Raw genomic sequence first — 25,222 nt, forward strand, 5'->3', positions numbered from 1 at the left:
TTTCTCCTGTCTGTCTAGCAGGTCTAAAAACCTAAAAAAGCTCCCTATCTTTGAAATGTGGTATGTATCACAAAAACTGATTCAAAGTGCATATTATGGTATTGTTTTTGTACTGTATTATATTTTGCTTTAATTTCATCAGCACTTAAACTAAATTTTTATTAAAATTAAAAATTAAAAACTTTATTTGCCTCTAACACAGCATTCTACAAGTTGCAATTTAAATACTCTGTGCAAAAGATGACATGTATCATGATTTCCTTTACATAAAGTTAACTAAAATAAAGAATACTTTTAACGGGCACATTAAAAATGTCACAAAATTATATAAAAACAAATGCAAGAAAATGAACCCAAGATTTAGAATAATCATTTGGTTGGGTGGGGAAAAGGTGGGAAACATGGCAGGATCATGTGGTAAGATATAAATAATTATCAACACCCTGTGTTTTGTTTTAGGGTGTAATCCTAAAGGTGCTTATAACTAGAATTAAAAAAAAATAACTATTATTAGAGTAAAAGTTAAGTAACTACATATATAAAACAGGCCATACAATATTTAGTGGATATGAAGTACCAGAGATTGTTATGAATCCAAATAGTAGAAAAAAAAGTTTAGCTTTTAAAAGGCTCAATTTGGAAAGGATGAGCTTATGGTGTGACTTTCCTCAGCTCTTACCCTCCAAATGTATTTTTAACAATGTTTCTTTTTTAAAGTTATTTACGTATTTGAGAGTGAAAGTGAGATATCACAAAGAGGGGGAGTGGCAGAGAATAGGGAAAGGGAGGCAAAGAAGACAGAAAGGGAGAAGCAGGCTCCCAGCTGAGCAGGGAGCCCAACGCCGGGCTGGATCCCAGGACGCCAGGGATCATGACCTGAGCAAAAGGTAGACACTTAACCAACTGAGCCACCCAGGCGCCCCATTTTCAACAAATTTAAATAAGAAGAAAAATTATTTTCTGTTATTCTACTCTTATCCCAAGTGTCTCAATCATTCACGTCCTTCTCCTCCTCGCTGGCCCTCCATGAACTTTGAAATTGAGGAGAATTTTTTAATTATCATTAACATTTTCTTCTTCAGGATCACTCATTCACAACCATCTTGCAATCTTCCTGGGTTCCCTTTTTATTCACTTGTCCAATCATTCATTCAGTCAGTACTGAAAAGTTATAATGAGTCAGGTTCTATACTAGGAAATAATATCAGAGAAAGTAAATAGTGGTATAAATATGAGTTTCTCGGGATCAGCTCTCAAGGAGCCTGTAGTCTAGTCTAAGCAGATACTACTAATAAACACAATAAAAAGAGACAAATAATAGAGAAACATGCAAAACTGGTACAATGCAGGGAGGGCTGCACAGACGTAAACTGAAACAGCACTTTCTGTTTGTAAGGGGGAGGGAGGCTTAAAATAGAACGATAGTCTGTTCAGAGGGTCACAGGCAACTGAAGAGGGCCAGAGTACAGGATACAAAGGAATGTGATAAGAGACAAAGCTAAAGGGCCTAAAAAAACAGAGGTCTGGATTTTAGCTTGTTTGAAAACTTAGTCCCCCTCTTTCAGAAAGGGCTGTCCATACAACTATAGAAACATCTTCTAACACAAGAATTCTTACCTTTTTTGTGCCATATGGCAGACTGGTGAAGCCTACTGATCCATTCTCAGAATGTTTGTATATGCATAAAATACACAGGATTCCAAACAATTTTTATAGACACTCCACTCTTAAGATAGTATAGCATAAGTGTGGGCTGTGCACAGCTGCTTTCTTCTGGAACATGGTAAGGAAGGGGGAAAGTAAGTTCACAGTGGAAAATGATGACGACCCTACCCTTAGCCAGGTGATTGAGGTTAGCAGCAGTGATAAGTCATGTTGACCATACGTACTCTTGGTATGTAATGAAGGTACTTTACCTCTCTGGCAGTCTGACCATGACTGAAACATCTGGAAAATCACAACTGGGGAACATTCCACAAAATATCTGACCAATACTCTTTAAAATGGTCATGGTCTCTCAAAAAGAAGTAAAGTCTCAGAAATTGTGAAAACCAAGGGGACCAGAGGAGACATGTCTAGTAAACGTAATCTAGTATATACTGAATAGGATCCCAGAAAAGAAAAAGGACACTAGAGAAAACTGAGGAAAACTCAACAAAAAGTATATGGGCTTTAGTTAATAATGTAGCAACAATGATGCATCTATTTTGACAAACATACCCTAACTAATGTACAATGCTACCGACAAGGAAAACAGGTGTGGGGTATACAGGAACTCTCTATACTATATTTGCAATAATTCTGTACATCTAGGACTGTACTAAAACATTCTTTAAAATATAAATAAGATGCATGAGATTAGAAAGGAAATGACTTACACTGAAAAATTACTTTTAAAAAGCAAATTTGCAGTGTAATATCTGTGCTTCTTGATTAATGCATTAAATAAGAGTATTTTCAGGCAGGCCTAATTATGTTAATTTCCATGATGGATATAAACAGTATTTTAAGCTAGCCGCAAACAAATATGAAATTACCTGAGATTGCTATACTGACAGTCAAATGTATTGCTAACACTTCCGCAATTTATAGTCTACAGTCAAAACTGAAGATATGCTAAATCTTTATCTAGAGTTTAGTAAATAGAAAGATGTAATTTGTTTTTTCCTATCCAAGTTCAAGACTACTCAACTCTACCCATAGACTGCAGGTTAATAATCATCTTCTGGGGGTTGCCTGGGTAGTTCAGTCAGTTAAGTGTCTGCCTTCAGTTCAGGTCATGATCCTAGGGCTCTGGGATCGAACCCCACGTCAGGTTCCCTGCTTAGCTGAGAGTCTGCTTCTCCCTCTCCCCCTGTTCATGCTCGCTCGCTCTCAAATAAAACAAATAAAATCCTTTTTTTCCTTTTTTTTAATAAAATCTTTTTAAAAAACAGAAAGAAAGAAAAGAAAAAAAGGCCTCTTCTAAAGGAAAGAGAAAATAAGCACAGATGACCCTTGAACAACATGGTTTTGAGGTACATGGGTCCACCTGTATGTGGATTTTTATAAATAAATCTATGCATAGTAGTATAAATATATTTTCCTTATGGTTTTCTTAACATTTTCTCTTCTCTAGTTTACTTTATTGTTAAGAATACAATTTATAATACATATACAAAATATGTGTTCTGTTTATATGATGGATAAGGCTTCTGGCTAACAGCAGGCTCTTAGTAGTTTTTGAGGAGTCAAAAGCTATCCGTGGATTTTCAACCACATGGGAAGGGGTATTGGCAACCCTACCCGCCATGCTCAAGGGTCGACTGTACCAACACTAAATGGACACTCCACTGCAGATCTCTAATGGTCCGGACCCATACTTTATCTCATTAAGCTCTCACAACAAGCCCATCCCACAGATAAGGCAGGAGGTCCAGAGTTGAATCCTCAGTGTGTTGCTCAGCAGCTGTGCCATCTTTGACAACCCACCATAAACCACTTTAGAGGCTTATATTTCCAGCCGGAGGCTTCTATTTCAATCATCATTGGCAATTGATAATAATAATGAGGTATTTATTACTTAAGGATTGAAAGAAAAAATGCTTGTAGCACTTTGAGCAAAGTGTCAAACATTATTCACGAAATTTCTTTAATTTGAGGTTTTATTTTTAAGTTGTAAATTTTCCCTTAGAAATGTTCACAGAGGGTCTTTTGAAATGTTTTTTGTTAGTTTTAGCTGATTCTTTAAATAACAAGAGATTTGCTCTAGAGAAGGATTTTATCTTTCTTTGGAAGAAGCCAAAACCATCTCCATTTAAGGACACATAAGCAGCTGCTGCACCACATTTTAGTTACCCATAAGAAAGGGAAGCAGGCGGAGCTCACTCTACTATAAACATAAAAAAATAAAATAAAATAGCAAATACCTCCTCCAAAATTACAGAAGAGAGTTAAATATTAGAATTTGTAGGTGTGGTAACTGAGGTAAATGTAATATATAGTATAAACAAAAAAATCAGAGGAAATAGGAAAATAATGCCTACACCTTTTCCAAAGAATTCTTTCTCCAGTTCTAATCTCAAAGACAGATTGTTCTAGGAAGTTCAAATACCATTCCACTTACTCAAATTTCATCTGTATAGTAATTTTCAGGAAAACAATTGCTGCATTAAATGAGGCAATCCTTTTAGAAATATTACATACCTTAAATGTCTAACAAAAGGCACACCTATTTTCAAGAAAGTATCATTAACATTTAGAATGCCACTGATTAGGAATCCGTGATTATTTCATTTTTACTATAAAGTTATTCTTGATACTGCCTCCACTTATTAAAATTTTAGTTAAGATTTTTATGGTAGTTTATTGCAGCTGTTAAAAAATCTTAAATACTGAAATTCGTGAATTGCAACTTTTCTTGGGGTAATATGTATCAGTTTAAACATGAAAATTATTGTTCATAAAAATATTGTTAAAAGTTCTACCCGAAGAAACCACAAACTAATTAAATACATGTATTGGTTCTTACTTTATATGATAAAGCTAATTTTTTAAACTGAAATCAGTTAGTAGCCTGGTTTTCCCACACACACCCCTTCCTCCCCCATATACACAGTGGTATGAAGAAAGAAAATGAGACAGTAAAAGGTATTAAACATGATTCTGTGAAAATGTTTAGTTACTGTACTGTTAGGAGCTAACCTTATGAAACTGTAGTATTAAAGCAACAGCAGCAATGACACCAAAAAAGTTGTTTGACTTAAGCCAGTAATATTCTTGCTCATTAAAATTCCTATATACCTATTTTAGTTCTTCAACAGTATCACCATCAGTACACAATTGTTTCTAAGCCTGAAGATTAATGAATCTTTAAAGGGAGCTTTCTACCACTCACACTTTTTTTTTCTCATTTATCTTCCATATACTTTTGAAAATTACAAGCAAAAAATGTGGCACAAAGTGTTAATGACCTTTCCATACTTAAAGTAAGATAAATGACATTCTAAAAAAGTTTGGTTGTGATAAGACTATAACTAGCCAATCATAACTTCAGAATTCTTGTGTGACATCATAAGTCCACCCTAGAGCACTTTTTCTCCTACACCTACTTCAATTGTTCCCATAAGTCCGGTAACAGAGTCAGAAAACTTTCCAACTAAACACCGATAAGACTTCATACAACTTCACAATACTCCATACTGTAATCATCACAACAGCCAAGGTAAGAAAAAGAGTTCACTGATTTTGGCAATTCTTGTTTTCTATAATTTAGAATTACTGAACTTTTTCAAGAGCTAAATCATGTTTTGTAAATTTCAGTTCCAGGTTAAACAATAAAATTTTTGATATGACAAAAACTTTAATTTCTAAATAAATGCATATCTGTACGGGGACTATAAGAATAAGACTTAACTTTGAAATAATAAGGTTCACATCATCTTTAACCTTAGTTATTGGTTTGTCATTTGAATTTAACTTTTTTATTTTGCTTTTCAAAAGTGAATTTCTGCCAATTAAAATATCTTTCAATTATGTTACCATATTTGGTGGTAATGGAGATTTCATTTCTTCAAGCAAAAACAGTGGCTTCATCTCATTATCTGTAACTGTGCTGAGAAAACAGAGTAGGACTGGGCTTCCAGTTATATCTATGAAACTATCAGCAGTCGTGTGATTGTACAACATGCACAGTGCTGGCATTACTATTCTAATATCATCATTATGATTCTTTACAGTAAATACTTAATAGAATTTTTTAAAATATAAGACAAACTACTCTCAAAATCCTTTTGGGGACTTTTTTCCCTCTCTATAAACTCCACTCAACTTTTTAAAAAACACTTCTAAAAAGAATTCCAAGATTTAGTAAATTCTGTTACTTATATGAAATCCAATACCATATCATAAATAACAAGCTTGGAAATTTTTAAGAAACCCATCAAAAACACATGTAAAATTCTTTGTAAAGTTAGAGAATACCAATTTGGCAATTTAAAAGAGATCTTATTTTGGTACAAGATTCCTAAATATCTCATTTGAGTGAATTTGGTAAATATCTTTATTCTGCCTATTAATGAATATATTGTTATCAAGTCACCACCCTCCCTGGTTTCTCATTATCCTTTCCTGCATTTAGACAGGGGTGATGAGAAAGAAGGAAATTTTTTTAAATGCCCAGGAATGAAGATGATACAATAAATTTTAATGACTTCTGTTTGAATTCCACTTACTCTTGATGTTACAATCCTCAGTTTAATATATGTGAAATGTGTCTTCATTCTTAAATCTCTATCAGTCAGGACATAAAGGACACTTTCATATGTATGTCAAAATAAAATTTATCTCTGGAATTCTAAGTTCCTATGACAAATATTAACTCTATTGCTTTTTTTCAAAAAGAACTTTATAATTCCATAAGCAGCTTTCCTAAAGACATGCAAAAACATTTCTAATTTTTGCCTACCACTGAGGCACTGTAACTGCCTCTCAATATCTTTACATTCATAAAATGTTTTTCCTTTGATATCATATAAAGGTCTCTTGGTGCAGGTGTTTGTTTACTTATTTACAAATTCTTACTCAAATACCTAACAAATTACATTCTCGTGCTTCAAATGGGATATTCATGAATTCTTTTATGGTACCAGAATTTTACTACATCACATATTGCTCCAAAAAGTTGAGAATTTCCAGAAAGAGCACAAATTCTGTTGTTAAAGTTATCCTGAGATAAATCATGTATACAGGCTAATAAAAATTACAGTTACAGTGACAGCTGTTCAAATTTCCAAACATAAATGCCCTACTGCCAGACATTATGTCCCAACTAGTTTATCTCTATCATAAGGTGACATTTAAGTATTGTCTTTGTTTACAAAGACAGGAGGCTTAAAATTAAGTGTAAAAAAAAGTATCGAATGAAATAAAAGGAAGAAATATGAAGAATGTTATGAAAAACTGGTTGTTTAAAAACATGTGAAAGAGCTAAAGTACTTGCTTTATTATGGGAAGTCAGTCATTATCATTTCCTGAAACTCAAATATTAGAACTATTTTAAAAGCATTTTAGTGGACATTAAGGAAAATAATATTCCAGAAAAAAAATGATTTGGTTCATATTTTTATGTATTATTTCTTAATCTAATTAAGTGGAGACAGAATAGTTGTATAAACAAAATTTGTATAAAAGAAAAAATATTTAGGGGCACCTGGGTGGCTCAGTTATTAAGCATCTGCCTTCAGCTCAGATCATGATCCTAGAGTCCTGGGATCAAGCCCCTCATCAGGCTCCCTGCTCAGCAGGAAATCTGCTTCTCCTTCTCCCATTCCCTCTGCTTGTGTTCCCTCTCTCACTGTGTCTCTCTTTCTCTCTCTCTGTCAAATAAATAAATAAATCTTTAAAATAAATTTTAATGTAGTAAATGTGTTGTGTAATAGATTATGTAATGTATTAGACTATGAAATATATTAACTTTTAAGTAAAAATTAAATGTAAATATTAGATTAAGTCTGTAAGTTAGACTATGTTTATTACCAATCTAGAAATAGTCAATCAAAACTTCCTTCTTTATTTCTGAACAATCGTCTAAACGTACTGATATATGTGTGATATATGTGTATATGTGTGATACTGCATCTCTATTTTACATTAGGAAACAGATGCAAAAATGTGAACTGCAAGATCACAGAGCTAAGAAATGGTGGTGCCTTGGTTGGAGCCAAAATTTTAGAACTCTAAACCACATGCACATCACATCCAGTGATCAGCATGACTTAAAAATACATCATGACACTGGCAAAGCAAAATAAACTAAAGTCCTCAAATACTGTTAATGGTACCCTAAATGCAAAGTCAGAGGACACAAACTTCATTTAAATTCAAAACCACTGCATTTCATTGAAAGCTAATTTACACATGGGGCATTATGTCCTTAATAACCTATATAATATTCTCCTGATCACTTTTAAAGACAGGGATATAAGAAAGTTACAGATATCCTTGTTATTAAACAATAAACAATGGAAGGCAAAACTCAAAATAACTCACAGGCTTTTAAAAAAAAAACAAAAACGATAGAACATACCACAATCAATGTTTCCTTTAATTTGTTTCATTCCTTAAATATTGATCCCTTTGATCTATTTAGCCCTGATGCCTAAAATCTAGGTTAATTTTTCAAAACTTTTCACAAAACGACACACTTCTGCATTTTATTCCAGTTCCAATATTAAATTCTTACCTCAATTTCATTTCTGACCTGCTCACATTCTACCATTTAAAATATTCTACCCCATTTATTTTACAGTGCTCCAACAGAGATATCTTGCTTTGTTATTTATGCTATGAAAATGATTTTCATCTAAACTGAATTAATGGTGCTGATCAGCATAGCAATAGAAGAAACCTAAAGGTTAAAAATCAAGGAAATAATCTTTCTAAATTACAATTACCTAAAACAGATAATACGTAGTCTTTTGAACATTTCTAGAAATTGTACTTCGATGTTCTTACCCTACATTAATTCTGAAGCATATATTACCAAATAAACACAGTAAAATGAAGCCTGGGCCTACAGCTCCACCCCAGTATAATCACAGTCAACTGAGGACCTCTAGTGAATTTTAAAATGTACTCCACCTTCAGGTCTTTCCAAAAAAAAAAAAAAAACCAAAAAAAAAAAAAAAACAAAAAACATTTCACTTATATTAGTGGGGGTTTAGAGAACTAGCGTTCATTTTTCCTTAAAACTTTCCTTCTGAACTCCCTTCCCACACCTTTTCCCCCAAAAGAAGAATCTGGTCTCAACTACTAAAGGGTTAAAAAGAATACTTTAATTGTGAATAAATTAATTTTAACATAATAAACAGATAATGAAGACAAGTCTACAGACAAAACAGCAACAGCAATGTGACAATTTCAAAGAGAAAATCTCTCCGTGCTATTGTTTAATGAATTTTCCTCAAGGCAGAGCTTTACAGCAAGGAAAACATTTCATTATGAAGTCAATTTAGGGGTTGAGAACATAGTGATTTTTATGTTTACACAATTCTTTTCATAACCGGGCAGAAGCAGCCTGAAACTTCTTTCAAATAGCCAGTACAGACCAACAAAGTTCTGGAATGTTGATGCCACAAAGTAACCTCAAATAGAACATCCAAGTTTTATATTAGATAATCTCAAAAGGAAAATTATTCTACCCAAATTGAACTCTGCATCCAACAGATGGATAATAAATCTATGATGAACTGCCCTGACTTGATTCAACAAGTCACAAAACATGCACATATAATCATTTCCAGGTATCTCCAGATATCTGTGAAAATGACAGTGAATAGTAAGAAAAAGCAAAACCCCAAAATAATCTTAATATAGAGAGGTCCTGTACACTCAAACCTATAGAGAATTCTAATCTTCTGAACCAATTAAGTGGAAAAAGAACTCTAAAAAGTATCTGTAGGACCACAGTGTTAGATGTGTAATACTTGAGTTTACTAGGAAAATATGCCTCCATTTACTAAAAGAAGTAAACAGCCAAAAATAAAAAAAGCAAAATTCTGATTTCCATAAAGAATCTCAGGAATTTAAGGTTTCAGAGAGAAAGTACTCGCCAAAATTGGAAGTTCAGAAAATTATGCAAAGGACTGAAAGTATGTAAATTATAGGTGAGGATTGCTGCTCACCATATACTGCATTGTTAAATTGTTTGTTTCCTAGCAAGTCATAAAGCAGACCACCACAAGTTTTCCAAAGTCTACTGAGACTGAGGTTTGTTTTGCACAAGATTGCATCCAATATTACATTAAGAAATAGGACTCACTACAAAGTGAGGGTCCTTGTAGAAGCTGATATAGTACCTTTCACCCAAAATGTTGCCTACGATGGTACTTAGTTGGAAGATTAAGAGTTCCCTGTGGTTTGTTTCTTTTGTTCCTCCATTTCAAAAAACAGAATAGCTCTTAATACTTCCCAATTTCACTTTTTTTGAGCAAATGAGGAAAAGTGGATAACAAAAGACTATAAATCCTACAAAGAATAGTATTCTTCCCATTCCTCCAAAAATGAAAATAATCATAGATCCCACAGTATACAAAATACTGTGTGGGTACTTTTCTGCCTCTAACATGTAACTCAAGAGACAGGAATATGGCATTTCTACAACCAGATCCCTATCAAAGGATCTTTTATATTTTTCAATGTTCTGATTCTATAGCCTGGGTGATGAATTAAATTTTCAAGTGTCCTTACTCCTCCTGTCCCATACAATTAATCTATATATTTCCTTTAAAGGGGGAGATAGGGGGTGCCTGGGTGGCTCAGTGGATTAAGTCGCTGCCTTTGGCTCAGGTCATGATCTCAGGGTCCTAGGATTGAGCCCCGCATTGGGCTCTCTGCTCGGCGGGGAGCTGCTTCCCCCTCTCTCTCTGCCTGACTCTCTGCCACCTTGTGATCTCTCTCTCTCTGTCAAATAAATAAATAAATAAAATCTTTAAAAATAAATAAATAAATAAAAAGGGAGGTAGGACTAATTTCCATCTCCATTATTGCTGGTGCCAGGTACAAGTTCTCCCAATACAATCCATTTATGATTATCCTGTAAGAATGCTCTATTATCATCAGATAAAATGAATATCAAGTGAAATTACTTTTGAGGATTTCCATCAAATATTACCCTATTTACAGCTTGCCTCTAAGGAATGGAGGAACTCATCTTTAAATGTATTCATCATACCTTCATCAGTAGAGAGTTCATCTCCCTAGAGCATACCTCCTCATATTTCACCAAATACCCACCTGTACAAAGCTTCCTTCAGGTTAATGTTAATACTAACAATTTATCTAAGCTGTAATCCTCTAAACTTCATTTCTCTCTTCTGTGACAGAGACTTGAGAAGAATACTGGAGATTATAATCTGTGTTCAACTACCAAATTCTGTTATTCTAACTGGTTAATCTGTTAGTCCCAGCACTACTTTTTATCATTAACAATTTCCTAAAACTATTAAATTAAATCATAAGAATCCCTCATTCAGCTTCACTCAAATAGTTGTACTATTTGTTATTCAAATAGTAACAACTATGCACTGCATACCAGAATACAAAATAAACATACAGAGTTCCTTATACTTATGATCTACAAGTCTACCTGGGGACATGTGAATCAAAATTAGAGCACAGCCAGATAGCTCTCCTGATATAGGTAACACTAAAGCCCTACTGAAAACGAGAGGAGAGAACCAATTCTACCTTAATGAGTAATGGAAAGTTTCATTAGGAAGTGATATCTAAACTGGGGCTTAAGGATCAACTGAAGTTTGCCTGGCAAAGAATCAAAGGTAGAGTGGGGGTGGGGGGGGTGGGGAGTAGAGGGTAGACATTCCAGGCACAGCCAGAACAACATGTGCAAAAGACAGAATCAAAAAAGGCAACGAAGTATTTATGGAAAGGTGACATGTTTCATGTGACTGAAGTCCCACTCATCAAAGTGTCGGGGTAGGGAATGACTCTTGCATATATGCTTCATGATGAACAACTAGCCAGCTTCCTCCTTTTCCAAGTTTTTTCTCGAAGTAATTTTTAAAATCAGAACTCAGAGACCATTTAAGTCATGAAACTTCATAAAAATGTAAGTTCTAATAGGAATGACCAATGCTAGTTCTTATTTCTTAACTGTTCTGTTATACATTCTCACATGAACTAGTATCAAATACATAAAAGAATGAATAATGGGGATCTTCCCCACATTTAACCAATAGCAGAAAAAAAACTTAAAGCATGCATTTTCTTAAATGAGAAAATAAAAAAGGCTTTATTCTACAGTATTTTATCTGAGGAATTCAAACAAAAGTAATTAAATTAAATTTAAAAACACACTTAAGATGCCATCTACCAAGTAGTAGGGGTGTTAACAGCCCTTGTGTTGGACAATTAAGAATATATGTTACACTCAGCATAATCTCTTCCAGTCCCGTCCACGTTGCCACAAAAGTTGGGATGGACGGGACTGGAAGAGATTATGCTGAATGAAATCAGTCAAGAAGAGAGAGTCAATTATCATATGGTTTCACTTATTTGTGGAGCATAACAAATATCATGGAGGACAAGGGGAGTTAGAGAGGAGAAGGGAGTTGGGGTAAATTGGAAGGGGAGGTGAATCATGAGAGACTATGGACTCTGAAAAACAATCTGAGGGGTTTGAAGTGGTGGGGGGTAGGAGGTTGGGGTACCAGGTGGTGGGTATTATAGAGGGCACGGATTGCATGGAGCACTGGGTGTGGAGAAAAAATAATGAATACTGTTTTTCTGAAAATAAATTGAAAAAAAAAAAAGAATATATGTTACAGATATATATATGTTAGGGAAACACAGGTTTTACCAACTCTTTAAGAGAATGAAGTTTGATGTTAAGTTAGCTGTTTGGATCTCCTCACTATAGATCAATAATAGAAGGAGGTCAGAGTCTCCAGCCAAATGAAAGCGCAATCTAGTATAGAATTCAAAGCTAATAGAGCCAAACTGAGGTACTGAAAACTACAGAATCTAACAACAATTTACCACATGCTTTCTTTGTAAACCTAAATTCCTAGTTCTCACTGATCATGCCTGAAATACATCTTCCCTCTCCCATTCTTTCAGTTCTCCTCTCTGCTCTCTCCAGCACCAGCCTCTCTCAATAGAGCTGACTGCTTTATCTAGGCTTTATCGAGGCTTTCGTGGAATGTGGAGAGATTAGGGAGAGAATGAAATCTGGACACAGGGATAGGTGGTAATATCTTGATCAACAATGATATATCAACAAATGTTAACAGCAGTTAAATTACAGGCTTTTTTTAAAAAAAATTCCACTCTAATTTCTATTTCAAAATCTATAAAGAAATATCATAACTGACAACAAAATATCCCCGTCTTAGTAATGATTATCTCTAGATGCTTAATTTACAGATAATTTCTAACCTCTAATTTTTCTATAATAATGCACTGTTTTATTTTTGTTTCACTTATTACTTACCACAACTAATTAATTAGACAGAATAACTTATGGAAGCTCTGAAAGAAAGCAAGTAAGTGCAAGCCACCATTCTTGAGTACAGGTCATTTCTAAACAGGGACTGTCTGTGGTACACAGTAAGATGATAATTTTTTTAAAGATTTATTTATTTTAGGAAGAGGGAGAAAAAGAGCATGTGTGCATGCATGCAGAGGGGAGGGACAGAGGAAAAGAGAAACATAAGCAGACTCCATGCTGAGCATGGAGCCTGATGGGAGTGCTGGATCTCATGACCCTGAGGATCACGACCTGAGCCAAAACCAAGAGCCAGACGATGAACCAACTATGCCACTGAGGTGCCCGGAGATGATAATTTTATTACTATGCTTTCTGAGCCTGAGAGTCTTCAGTACTTAATAACCAGTCTTGTTAAAATGTTACTCAAAATAGCATATTCTACAAAGCTACAAATTCATAAAAAGGGATGACAAACATGTGAATCTATAGTTCTGCTATAATACTTCCCATTTAACTTTTATTTTGGACTAAAATCAACATCTGCAAAGTAATTTCTTACATGTATTTGTTTTTATGAGATTTTCTCTGATGTTATTAATACACTAATATTCACAACAGTTATGCTCACAGAGAAATAGTCTTTATGAAACTATATGTGAACACTTTCACTCAAGGAAATCGTCTGAAATGAGCTGCACCCTAAACCAAACTATACTTCTAGTCATTTTGAGAGAAGGAAGCAAAGACTTAAGTTCTTACACTCCAAATATAAGACAAAAAAGACATCATGGTGACCCTCACCAAGAAAGACTACATATTTGATGTCATAAATACAAATATTGAGGAAGATGAATTAATATGAAATTGTGTCTTTACCTGTTCAGAGAATAGGTTACACACATGATCCTAATCCATTTGCTATTTTTACATTCCAGGCTACCCAAAAGAAGAGAGTGACGGAGCTCCTATTTGGCTGCCAGCCTTTTACCTTTCTCTTCACCATTTAAAACCCGAGACTTCCTGCTTTCCTGGGGTCATGGAGAAAGTCCAATACCTCACTCGCTCTGCTATAAGAAGAGCTTCAACCATTGAAATGCCTCAACAAGCACGCCAAAATCTACAGAACCTATTTATAAATTTCTGTCTCATTTTAATATGTCTCTTGTTGATCTGCATCATTGTGATGCTTCTCTGAAGTTCTGTTGCAATCTCCAGTGATGCAACTTATTACCATCAGCTTAAAATCTGTCATCCCATGAAGAAGGGGAAAAAGTACTACATAACAGACCACTTCCTAAGTAGAAGAATTTCTTTTGAAAAGCTCAAGATTCAGGACAAAACAAATTTTTAGCAAATGTATTCACCCGTGGGATCCTGTAAACATGAAAAGAGCTTTTATTTTCAAAAATTCAAAATGACTGTAAGTGTGCATAATGTAACTGTTGAATTCAGAAACTTAAAGAGCTTGTAAGTTTCTATCCCACATCTTCTCTGAGGATGAAGTAGGTTTAGTTTTGAAATTGCACTGCTAACCAGTTCATTTCACATATAAAGCATTAGCTTCACTCTTGGGGGTAAATATAATTTATATTGTACTGTAAAAGCCTCTGTGATGTTTATTAAATATTTTTCAGGTCTTCACCAAGTACCAAAATAGTCATTCAAATGAAGAGTCATCATTTGAAATTGTCTACTGATTTCTCACATCTGTTATCTTATTATCTTCAGAACTCTTTGTAGTAACTCCCATAACCTACATTATAAAATAGAAATTGTATTATTCTTTCTCTGTACTACACTAACATTTTTTAAAGTTTATGAGAACCAAGTAGGAAAAGTAGAGCCATACTCTAACATAAATAAAATTTCTCTTAACCAACTTTTTCAAAGAATTACAGAATTCTAGTATATGAAGACAAACCAGAAATCCATTCTCTGTAGTACATTATTATCAGCAGACAAGAACTACTGGTTAACTTAACAGCTGACAGTATGATTAGCCATAATTACTAATACACTAATAAAAGAGAGTCTAACCTAACTTCAGGCACTGCAGTTGATCATCTAAGTATGTAACTTAATCACACTATGTCTCTGAAATTATGAAATCTTAAGACTTTAGGATGATTTTATAAATTGTCTTCTATTCTTAAGCTCAGCTTCAATATAGGCAAGAAGAAGAATTTAAAAAAAGAATAAAAGGAAAATACATTCTTTCAAGCATTAAAAGAAATAAAATTTGGGGTTCCCCAAAATTAATTCTTTGATCACGTTTTGACATGACCTTTTTGTCCTATAGTTCATAATAGAATAGAACTATTTTCCTTAACCTGTCAACCAAATGGTCAATACCTATTTGGTAGGCCATTCTACCATGCTAAATTATAAACCCAGCAATATTAATCTACATTTTTTTTTTTTTTTTTTTTTGCTGGATACACGTTCAATTTCCTCTCTGATCACTTAAAAATACCCTCCAACTTATAACAGAAGTAAAACTTGGTACTGGAAAATACATTCATTAATTTGTTAATTTAACTTGATTCAGTTTAGAATTAGGCCTAAAGTAGTTTATACCTATACTGCATAATCTAGTAATTTTAACTTCAATTCAAGACATATTACAAATATAGCAATACTAAAAGAGTAGAGAACACATAATTTACTGTATGATTTGCTAAAATGTGGTTACTAAACGAATTTGAGAAGTCAGTACTGACCCTGATTTATAATACAAGTGCAACTAACAGATTAGTCAAGAAGACACTGTTATAAATATTTTCTGGGTACCTGACAAGTACTAGGGATGGGGGGGCAGTTTTGATTCACTGATATTTGAGGAACAGACAAAAAAGGATCTCATACTGACGGGGAGATTTCAGCAAAGCCTCATCTATAGGCTGGAGATCCCTACTATCAACTAGGCGGCTTATAAATAATAAGCAATACATTTACATCACTGGTATAATTACTTATAAAAAAGTAACCAAGTTCTATAATTAGCTGCACTGATATTAATATGTGAAAACCTGAAATGCTAAATTCTGTTCCTTTCATTGTATTGTTCATTATTACAACATCAATATCAAACTAAAAAATGTGAAGTTATGGAGTATTTTCCTAAGTAAAATAGAAATAAGTTTTTTGTTTTTCTTTTTGACTTTAAGAGAAATTAAAAACCTTTTTCTTGAGGATTACTGTAACTCAGATTAGAAAGTAGAACAAAAAGACCTATTCTTTAAATGGAAATTATTTATTCTGTTTATCATTATATGTAAAGAGTAAGATATAATAAAACAATGTATTTAAAATTTTTAAATACCAAATGTTCTTTCTATTATAGAATAAAGTTTAATCTTAACTTACAGGATACTACAAATGAACTAATTTCTAAATGTTTAACGCTGCCCTTTATATAGTAGTTGTTTCAAAATATTTATTTAATGTAAATCACCTATGTCAATAAGAACCTTCTTGAACTCAGTGAAATTGCTTTTTAATACAACTCATGATTGATATGGCCATAAAACAATCAATATAAGCAGTTTTGGTTTTGTAGATTGTTTTCAGTGAGTGACTTTTCTCAAAGTAAGATCAAGATTTCCTCATATAGACACAAGAGGGCAGACCTACATAAAATAATGAATTTTCTACTTTATAAATTTTATTTCTCCTCAATAATTATTTTTTAATCTTCTAGCAAAGTGAGAAACCAGTAAGTTTTTTTTTTAAATTTGCTCTTCTGATGTATAAATTACAAGCCAATACTATGTAAAAAAGTTGAAAGATTAAAAAAAGTCAAACATACTACTAATTTATTAAAGCATATATACAAAATGCTTTTTAACTACCAAGTGAATGTGTCATATTGTCACATCCTATCTAGAGTGTCATAGGGTTCACAGCTTTCAGTGCACAGTTAGATCTTAAACAGTAAAAAAAAGGACAAAAATAAAAAACAAGAAAACTATTTCTTTTCAGAGTATGCAACAGAATACATAAAACACTCTCATGTTAAAAATAAAACTTTTTCATCTTTTAATCATGTTAAACAAAAACTAAGTCATTTAAGTCATTTTATCAAATTTTTATTTGCATTCCTGATTGATGTAAAGTTTTCAGCAAAATATGCTGAAATCACTAGGTGTCAGTATTTTGGCTGACCAGCCTCATCATGATTTAAGTGGGGTACAAAATTTTATCTTCCTCTCTTTAAAAAATGATTGTAACCCAGAACTTAGAAACATCCTAGAGAATGTAAGAGAAAAGAAGATAACCAACTTCCTCAAAAAACAGACCATTTCTTCACTTCTGCCTGAAAAGATGCACCGTGAGCTTAAAGGAATCCAATGGATACTGTTGTGTGTAGAGGTATACACTTCCACGCCCTTCCCCCATTCTCCCATCCTCCAGAAAAGAAATAAAAGAAGGAAATGGTAAGGGATACATTCTTTCCAAAGAGAAGGGAAGACTCTGGTGGTCTTTCTCTTCTGCTGTAGGGTCAGAGAGGTTTTGGGAAAGGTGGGAGGAGAGGGGTGACACAGAACAAAGTAAAGACCCAAAGACAGTTTGCACATGGAGGTCTATATTCTAACCACCTAAAGGCATAGATAGCCTCTCTTCATTTACAAAGGAAAATGTTTCAGAGTACTACTCTACTGCATTCTATCTGAGTTAGTAGGAAATCATGGGAATCGGCATGAGCATGTGACTGTGAAGCTGACTCAATGATTATTCCTAAGAGACAAGCTTCCACATTACAATATCAACCTTTGGAGGGAGAAAAACAGGGAAAGAAACTGTGCAGATCAAATGAGATAAACACTCTTGAGAGCTACTAGGTTCTATATAAATCTATGGTGGTGTTAGATTATGACTCTGCCAAATTCCTTTCCTTGGTTGTAAAGAGAGAGGTTTCTTTCATGGTGAGAGTTTAGGAGTTGTGCCTGAAAATCATACACGTTCTCACAATTTATCAGATGGTCTGATCCTTACTATGGCTCTTTCCTTTATGTAAAAATTAGACAAAAAGGAAGTCAATTCTTTAAAAGGTCTTTTAAGAAACAACTAAGATAAGAACTTTTATAATAAAGACAGCACTTGCAGGATCCAAGGAGAAGGTATTTAAGAACTGTTTTCTGTAATAGTCCAAGAAGGGAATGAGAAGAGAAGTGATCATTTAAACATGGCAATTGAACTGTCTTCAGTTTTCTTTACCTGCTTTCATCTCTCTACTACAACACTTAGGAGCACAACGAAGAGACCCTTCCAAATACAGCTCATCAAAAAGCAGGACATGCCAGGGTGTGTGCAAATGTTGTCCTCTAGTAGCCTTCTTCCTCTACCATGTACTAGGCAGAAGATTTAAATGTAAGTTTGGCTCTACAGTGCACCTCCAAGCTTCTTATCCTCTTTGCATAGCTTCAAGGTTGGGAAAAACTCCAAAGCAGAGGGTTTTCCAAGTAGAGTAAAAGAAGTAAATTAGTACTCAGTCCCCTAAATTCATCCAATCTGCTCAGTTATCTTTCTATCACACCTTCAGGTTGGAAAATTATTACTCAGCACCCCATGGACAACCACAATTCTGTGCAAAAATACCAGCTGGAGAAATAACTGCCTGATCCCTGTTCTCATATAATCACAGAGCATTTGAGAACTAAAATACTGTAGCATTTTAAAAATTAGGTTTCTGGAGTGCCAAGGTAGCTCAGTCATTTAGGCATCTGCCTTTGGCTCAGGGCATGATACCAGAGTCCTGGGATCGAGTCCTACATTGGGATGCCTTCTCAGCAGGGAGTCTGCTTCTCCTTCCATTCTCCCTCTATGCTCTCTCTCAAATAAATAAATAAAATCTTTTTTTTAAAAAAAAGATTTTTTTTAAATTATAAAAATTAGGTTTCCTATCTTTCAAACACTTGAACTGATAAATCACAAATCTGGTTAAATTGCTCTTCTCTGATTTATATTTCAAACATCATAATAATGCTTCCTTTTGGTTATGTGGTTTTTATATATAATCAAGATTGTTCAGTACTGTGCCCAAAACAAGAATACAGAAGGTACATGAGATGTGCTCAGGATTCCCCTGTAAATGTAGCATATTCAGGTGTGTATATGTTTTGGAACTCAGATTTAAGAGGTTTCTAGATAAGGGATCTCCTTACCCTTTCAAAGGCTATATTCCTTTAATCTTTACTATTTTTTATTAGTAGCAGTAATGAACATTAATTTTAAATGTTTTCTCTAAGGGAAATTTTATAATTTCTGATAGAATTAATTAGTTTCAGAAAATTCTCGTAATAAAAAACGGATGATAAGATTTATAGAAAAAATTCTACAGATAATTGCTTTCCCAGGTAAAATGAGCTGTGGAAATTACTCTGGAAAAAAAAAATCTCCACATCAAGAAATGTACATATTTACATGTTACTTTAGGGGATACATGCCACTTTTATTTATATGTGTTATTTTATAAAATGCTTTCCTCAAACTGATTAATGAATCTCTTTTGAAAAAAGATTTTATTTATTTGAGAGAGGAAGAGCGCACACAAACAAGGGTAGTGACAGGCAGAGGGAGAGGGAGAAGCAGGCTCCCCACTGAGCAGGGATCCCAATGTGGAGCTTGATCCCAAGACCCTGAGAGATCATGACCTGAGGCAAAGGCAGATGCTCAACTGACTAAGCCACCAAGGTGCCCCCTGATTAATAAATTCTGATACCCAACTTAATCTTTTTTTTTTTTTTTTTGCTTATAAACCTAAATATGTATCAAGCACCACCAAAACTTTAAAAATGGCTTTAGTTCCACCTTCTCATTTCATAGATGAAGAAATGAGAAGACATGCAGCTAGCCAACAGACCCATGAAAAGATGCCCAACATCACTATCAGGGAAATACAAATCAAAACCACAATAAGCTATCACCTCACACCTGTTAGAATAGTCATGATCAAAAAGACAAGAGATTACAAGTATTGGCAAGGATGTGGAGAAAAGACAAACCTGTGCACTCTTTGTGGGAATGTAAATTGGTGCAGCCACTATGGAAAACAGTATGAAGGGTTCCTCAAAAAATTAAAAATAGTGCTACCATATGATCTAGCAATTCCCCTTCTGGGTACTTAACCGAAAGAAATGAAAACACTAACCCAAAAGGATATATGCACTCCTATGTCCTCCGGAGCACTATTTACGATAGGACATGAAAGCAAGCTAAGTGCCCACTGATGAATGAATGAACAAAGAAAATGTGGTATATATACAATGGATTATTATTCAGTTGTAACAAAACGAAATCTTGCCATTTGTGACAACATGAATATACCTTGAGGGCATTGTGGTAAGTGAAAGAAGTCAAAGAAAAATACTGTATCATCACATTTATATGTAGAATCTTAAAAAAAAAGAAAGAAAAAGAAAGAAAGAAAGAAAGAAAGAAAGAAAGAAAGAAAGAAAGAAAGAAAGAAAGAAAGAAAGAAAATAAATCACAGAGAACTAACGGGTGTTCACCAGAACCAGAGTGGGGTGGACAAAATGGGTGAAGGAAGTCAAAAGATAAAAAACTTCAAGTCATAAGGATGTACTTACTGTACACCATGATAATTCTAGTTAATAATACACTACCATATATTTGAAAGTTGCTAAGAGATAATTTTACAAGTTATCACGAGGAAAAAAAAATTGAAAGCATATATGCTGATGGACATTAACCAGACCAGACTTAAGACTCATTGTGGTGATCAATTCACAAAACATACATGTATCAAGTCATTATGTTGTAGAACTGAAACTAATGCAATGTTACATGTCAATTATTCACTGATTAAAAAAAAAAAATAGAAGAACAGAAAAAGAAACTGAGGCTCAGATGGAAAAAATCATCCAGGTTCTGAATCTGATAGAGACAAAATCCAAGACCTCATACTCCCAAGTTTATGTTCTACTATACCAAGCCAGTTCCTTTGTCTCTTTCACATTTAAATTGAAAATGTGTTGCTTTGTTCATTTTTATGCTCACTTAACAAATGAGAAGGAAAGTAAAGACGAAGTTAGGTACAAGATTTTAAGTTTTTCGTTTTAATCAGCCTCAAATATTTTTTAACTTTTGTTTATCAAAACAGTACTTTGGGAGTTTATACCATTTATGCTTAGTAAGTTGAAAAAGGAAAAGCAAAACCATCTGCACCAACGGACAGACACTATTCTATGCTTACTGCAAGTGTGCTACTTACTGTACTCATAACATCCACTGGAGGGAAGCACACACTAGATTTTGAGCCTTACCTGCACTGGTGTTTCATTTTCTTGTCGAAATTCTTCAATTTGCTGCTGTTGCCAAGGAGCTAAACTGTAAGAGTCCTCTGTAGTTCTACTTTCCAAAGGGTTTGTCCGCAACTGCTCCGTAAGCCACATCTGTGTCCTCACAGAAGGCTGAATGGGAACTCCACCTACTGCCTGTTGACCTAGCATTAAATATTTCGGAGGTTCAAAGGCCTCTGCACTTGTCATAATGGGCTTGCTTTCAGGTAAGGCACTGTATGTCATGTCTAAGGTTGGTCTCCTAAGGGTGGAGGAAGAAGCTCTAAAGTCCTCTTTGCTACAGCTCTCGAATTTATATTTGCAGTCCAGAGTTGACGATCGTTTTTTATTTATTTCCTTGTCCTCTAGCTTAAGCATCTCCATACTATCATGTAAGCAGCTAGGCCCAATTGTTCTTAGTTGAGACGTTAAAACCTTGGCTCTCCCTGTCTTTTCCAAACCACTCCTTGACTCATCAGCATGTATAACGCTACCCTGGCCGCAGTTATCCGGGGCAGTGAGTTTGGATAAAGATGACCATTTCCGTAGAGGCCGGAAGTCCTTCATGTCTAGTGAAGAGTCCTGCTCTCCCCTGCCATGGTTTCCCAATGTTTGCATGAGGCTTGCACTCCATTTTGAGCCATCTGTCGTCAATGATTCCCTATGTTTGGAAACTGAAGCACTAGAGTTAGACGGCATGACATGGGCAGTAGGAAGAGTAACCAATGATCGACTAGGCTTAAAAGATAATGTGCCACTTGAAGTTGAATGATCTGGAAAGAAAAAAGAATGTCAAATTAGTTATAATTTATGGGAAAAAAATTTGCTAAATGTGAAATGCCAAAACAAATATCTGAATATGGTTTCCCAGCACAAGTTTTTCAGAGACACTTTATCAAAATGCAGTTATTATTATGTTTATCTGAAACAAACCAAACATTTTCAAATGTTATTTTCTAAAAATGAATATATAATGAAATATATGTCCACTTACCATCTACTTACAGATGACAAACGACTAGAAAACAGGTTTATAGTCACCCTATTTAACATAATTATTGCTACTTTTTCAAAAGAAAAAATCCATCTCCCCACTGGGAAGTCTTATTCATTATCTAGCACTGAAGCCTCAGAAATAACTCTTCTAGAAAATGGTTGTTTTTCACAGTCTTTCCTAAACTGTGAAAACCTATGCCATATTCAAACATTATAGCATCTCCCCAAACTCTAATTCAAATCAGAAATATGGGTAAAGAAGATCCTGCAATAATGGAATATAATCAGAAAGCACTCTAGTAATATACTTGCAGACACAGAGTAGTTTCTCCGTTCCCAGTATGCCTTAAATGGCACCTTCAATGGTATGTTTCCCAAGCTATAACTCCTGGAGTCTACTAAGATTGCTACCTTTCTCTGCATATTCACCAAACCCCTAAGTTGTAAGCCTTCACTTCCAAAATGACGACACAGCTATTGCCTTAGGTCAAGTCTTTACATATTCTTCTTCTACACACAGTAACAGTTTTAGTAGGCTCCATGTGAAACCCAAACCACAGATAAAGACCTCTCTCTTCTATGAACTCACCATTAAGTGACAAATTATCATCAAATGTGTTAAATTAAAATTAAAGATTATAAATTTTTATCAGAGGACACTTTAAAGGGGGATAATAATTGAAATTGTGAGGGGAGAAGAGGAGAGTGGTGAAAGGCAATTTTCAAAGCTTATTCTATATTTTTCCATACTGTTTGGTTCATACTAGAGTACGTTTAATACTACTTGTGAGCTTTGATGTTGTCCTAAAGAAATAAAATAATGTGAAAAGAAATGATGAAAAGGCCATAAGAAAACTCAGATGAGAAAGAGCCAGGTAGACTAACAATGAAACTCCAGCACAGAATTTATTCACCTGGAAATGAAGAAAAAAAATATTACAGATGGAAGAACACAAGAAAAGTACTATAGCGAACACTTACTTATCATGCTCAAGCTTCTCATCAGCTTGTGCAGAATCTTTTTATACTCAGGGTAATTCCCACATTATAAGTCTAATCTCCCAAAATTAATTTTAGACCTCAGATTCCCAACATACTCTGCAACTACGTACAGTGTAGAATTCAGAAATACCTGCACAAGATCTCAGTTTGGAAGTGAGTCACATAAGAAAATGGCTCTGTATGGAGCTACTATTTCTGGCTGGTACAAACAACAGCAGAGGCATTAGCCTTCCACAATGACAGCACCCAGCAGCAGTCAATCAAGGTCTGGCCCAGAGTGGCAGCAATTGGGCAGTACTGGTACTTGGTGGGGCTGGAGAAGTGATGGTTCTCAACGGTGAACTGAGGGAAACTACCTGTAAGATTTTAAGCCTGGTTCTCCAACCTTCCACCCCACCCCTCATTCTATGAGGTACTAAACACCTTTAAATAAATTCCTCATTAAGCTTCTGCAGATTAAGAACACAAACCGAACCAAGTATGAAGCCAGAAGAACGCAACTCCCAAAGAAAAAACAAATTATTCCATTTATCTGCTGTACGTAGTATTAAGAAAAGTTGCTCCAAGGAGGAAGTTAACATTTATAAAAGTTAAGTATATTGCTCAAGATCATATAACAAGTAAAGTCAGATATTGCAAAAGCCCAACTGGCTGTGCCCTAGGGTGGCTGGGGCAGGACTTTAGTCCTGCTCTACACACCCAATCTCCATCAGCCCCGTACCAATACACAATCTAAAGAGAGAAAAATCTCTTGTTGACTATGAAAACTTTGCTTCAAAAACATATGCTTGATTCTCTCGCCCCCTTTCCAACCAGTCTACCACAGCTGAGGTCAGACCACATAGAAATTCAAGAAATGACAGTGCTTTGCATTATGTCATTCACATATGCATGTGAACAAGATGCCATGGAAATCTGAACCTGAACCACAGGATTCAAAGCCTAGTATACTAGATACTGTATCACAGTGAGCAGACTAAATTTTCTAAACAGAAAAAATTTCCTCAAGGTAATTCTTAAAAGATAACGATGAAACAGAATTAATTAAGTCTTCAAATGCCCCATTAAGGAAAGAGCCTGGCCTTCATTCATCAAGAACTGTGATACCACTGAAAGTTTCCAAAGGAGTGAGTAACATGATCAAAACCATACTTAAAATGATTATTCCAATAACAGTGTTGAGGACAGATTAAAGCAAAATGATTGGCAGATTATTGTGAAAATCAATAGAAAAAAATTAGGGAATATGCTACTGAAGGTCAGTTCTAAATAGAAACAGGACTCATGTCCCTAAAAGTGTATGAAATATCTGTATTAATATATATTATAGTACTATATCTATTTACCAACTACATAAGTGTGTGTGTATTTATCTGAACATGTCTGTGTTACTATTGCTAACGGAGTATTTGTATTAAAATCATTAAAGATCTTTAACTTAAAAAAAATTTTGGTGCAGCTGGGTGGCTCAGTGCTTAAGCTTCTGCCTTCAGCTCTCAGGGTCCTGTGATCGAGCCCCACATCGGGCTCTCTGCTCAGCAGGGAACCTGCTTTCCCCTCTCTCTCTGCCTACCTCTCTGCCTACTTGTGATCTCACTCTCTCTGTCAAATAAATAAATAAAATCTTAAAATAAATAAATAAAATCTTAAAAAAAAATAAAAATTTGAAAATTTTTTTTTATATTTAAAAAACTTGATAAGTAAAGACAAAGTATAAAGGTTAAATATAACAGCTTTAAAATTAGTCTTTTTCGATTCAAATCCTGGTTCTACCACTTAGTGCCATGTGTTCAAACAACTTATCTAACCTTCTTGCCTCACAGTCCCCTCGTCCATAAAGCAGACAGCACAAGAGTGAAGATTAAATGAAGAAACACACATAAAGGACTCATAAGAATTTCTGGTACAGAGAAAAATTTTAGTTATCATTACACCATTA

The 25,222-nt window shown here is 34.5% G+C and overlaps 2 protein-coding genes across 3 annotated transcripts in view; one reads left to right on the forward strand and one right to left on the reverse strand.

The window, feature by feature from the left end:
• Window positions 1-25,222, reverse strand: part of CEP85L (centrosomal protein 85 like) — a 182,153-nt gene that overhangs the window by 104,226 nt on the left and 52,705 nt on the right. For both annotated transcript variants that reach the window (XM_059400619.1, XM_059400617.1), the window contains exon 3: window positions 21,271-22,058. In XM_059400619.1, coding sequence (XP_059256602.1) covers window positions 21,271-22,058 — 788 coding nt within the window. The remainder of the gene's footprint in view (window positions 1-21,270; window positions 22,059-25,222) is intronic.
• Window positions 5,117-16,304, forward strand: PLN (phospholamban). The gene is made up of 2 exons (XM_059399125.1): window positions 5,117-5,203; window positions 13,921-16,304. Exon 2 carries the CDS (start codon window positions 14,022-14,024, stop codon window positions 14,178-14,180), a length of 159 nt encoding a protein of 52 aa, XP_059255108.1. The 5' UTR covers window positions 5,117-5,203; window positions 13,921-14,021; the 3' UTR covers window positions 14,181-16,304.

Source organism: Mustela nigripes, chromosome 5, assembly GCF_022355385.1.
Source record: "Mustela nigripes isolate SB6536 chromosome 5, MUSNIG.SB6536, whole genome shotgun sequence".
Classification (NCBI taxonomy): Eukaryota; Metazoa; Chordata; class Mammalia; order Carnivora; family Mustelidae; genus Mustela; species Mustela nigripes.

Coding starts and splice junctions, on each gene's coding strand:
- PLN (XM_059399125.1), top strand. CDS start 14,022: ATGGAGAAAGTCCAATACCTCACTCGCTCTGCTATAAGAAGAGCTTCA.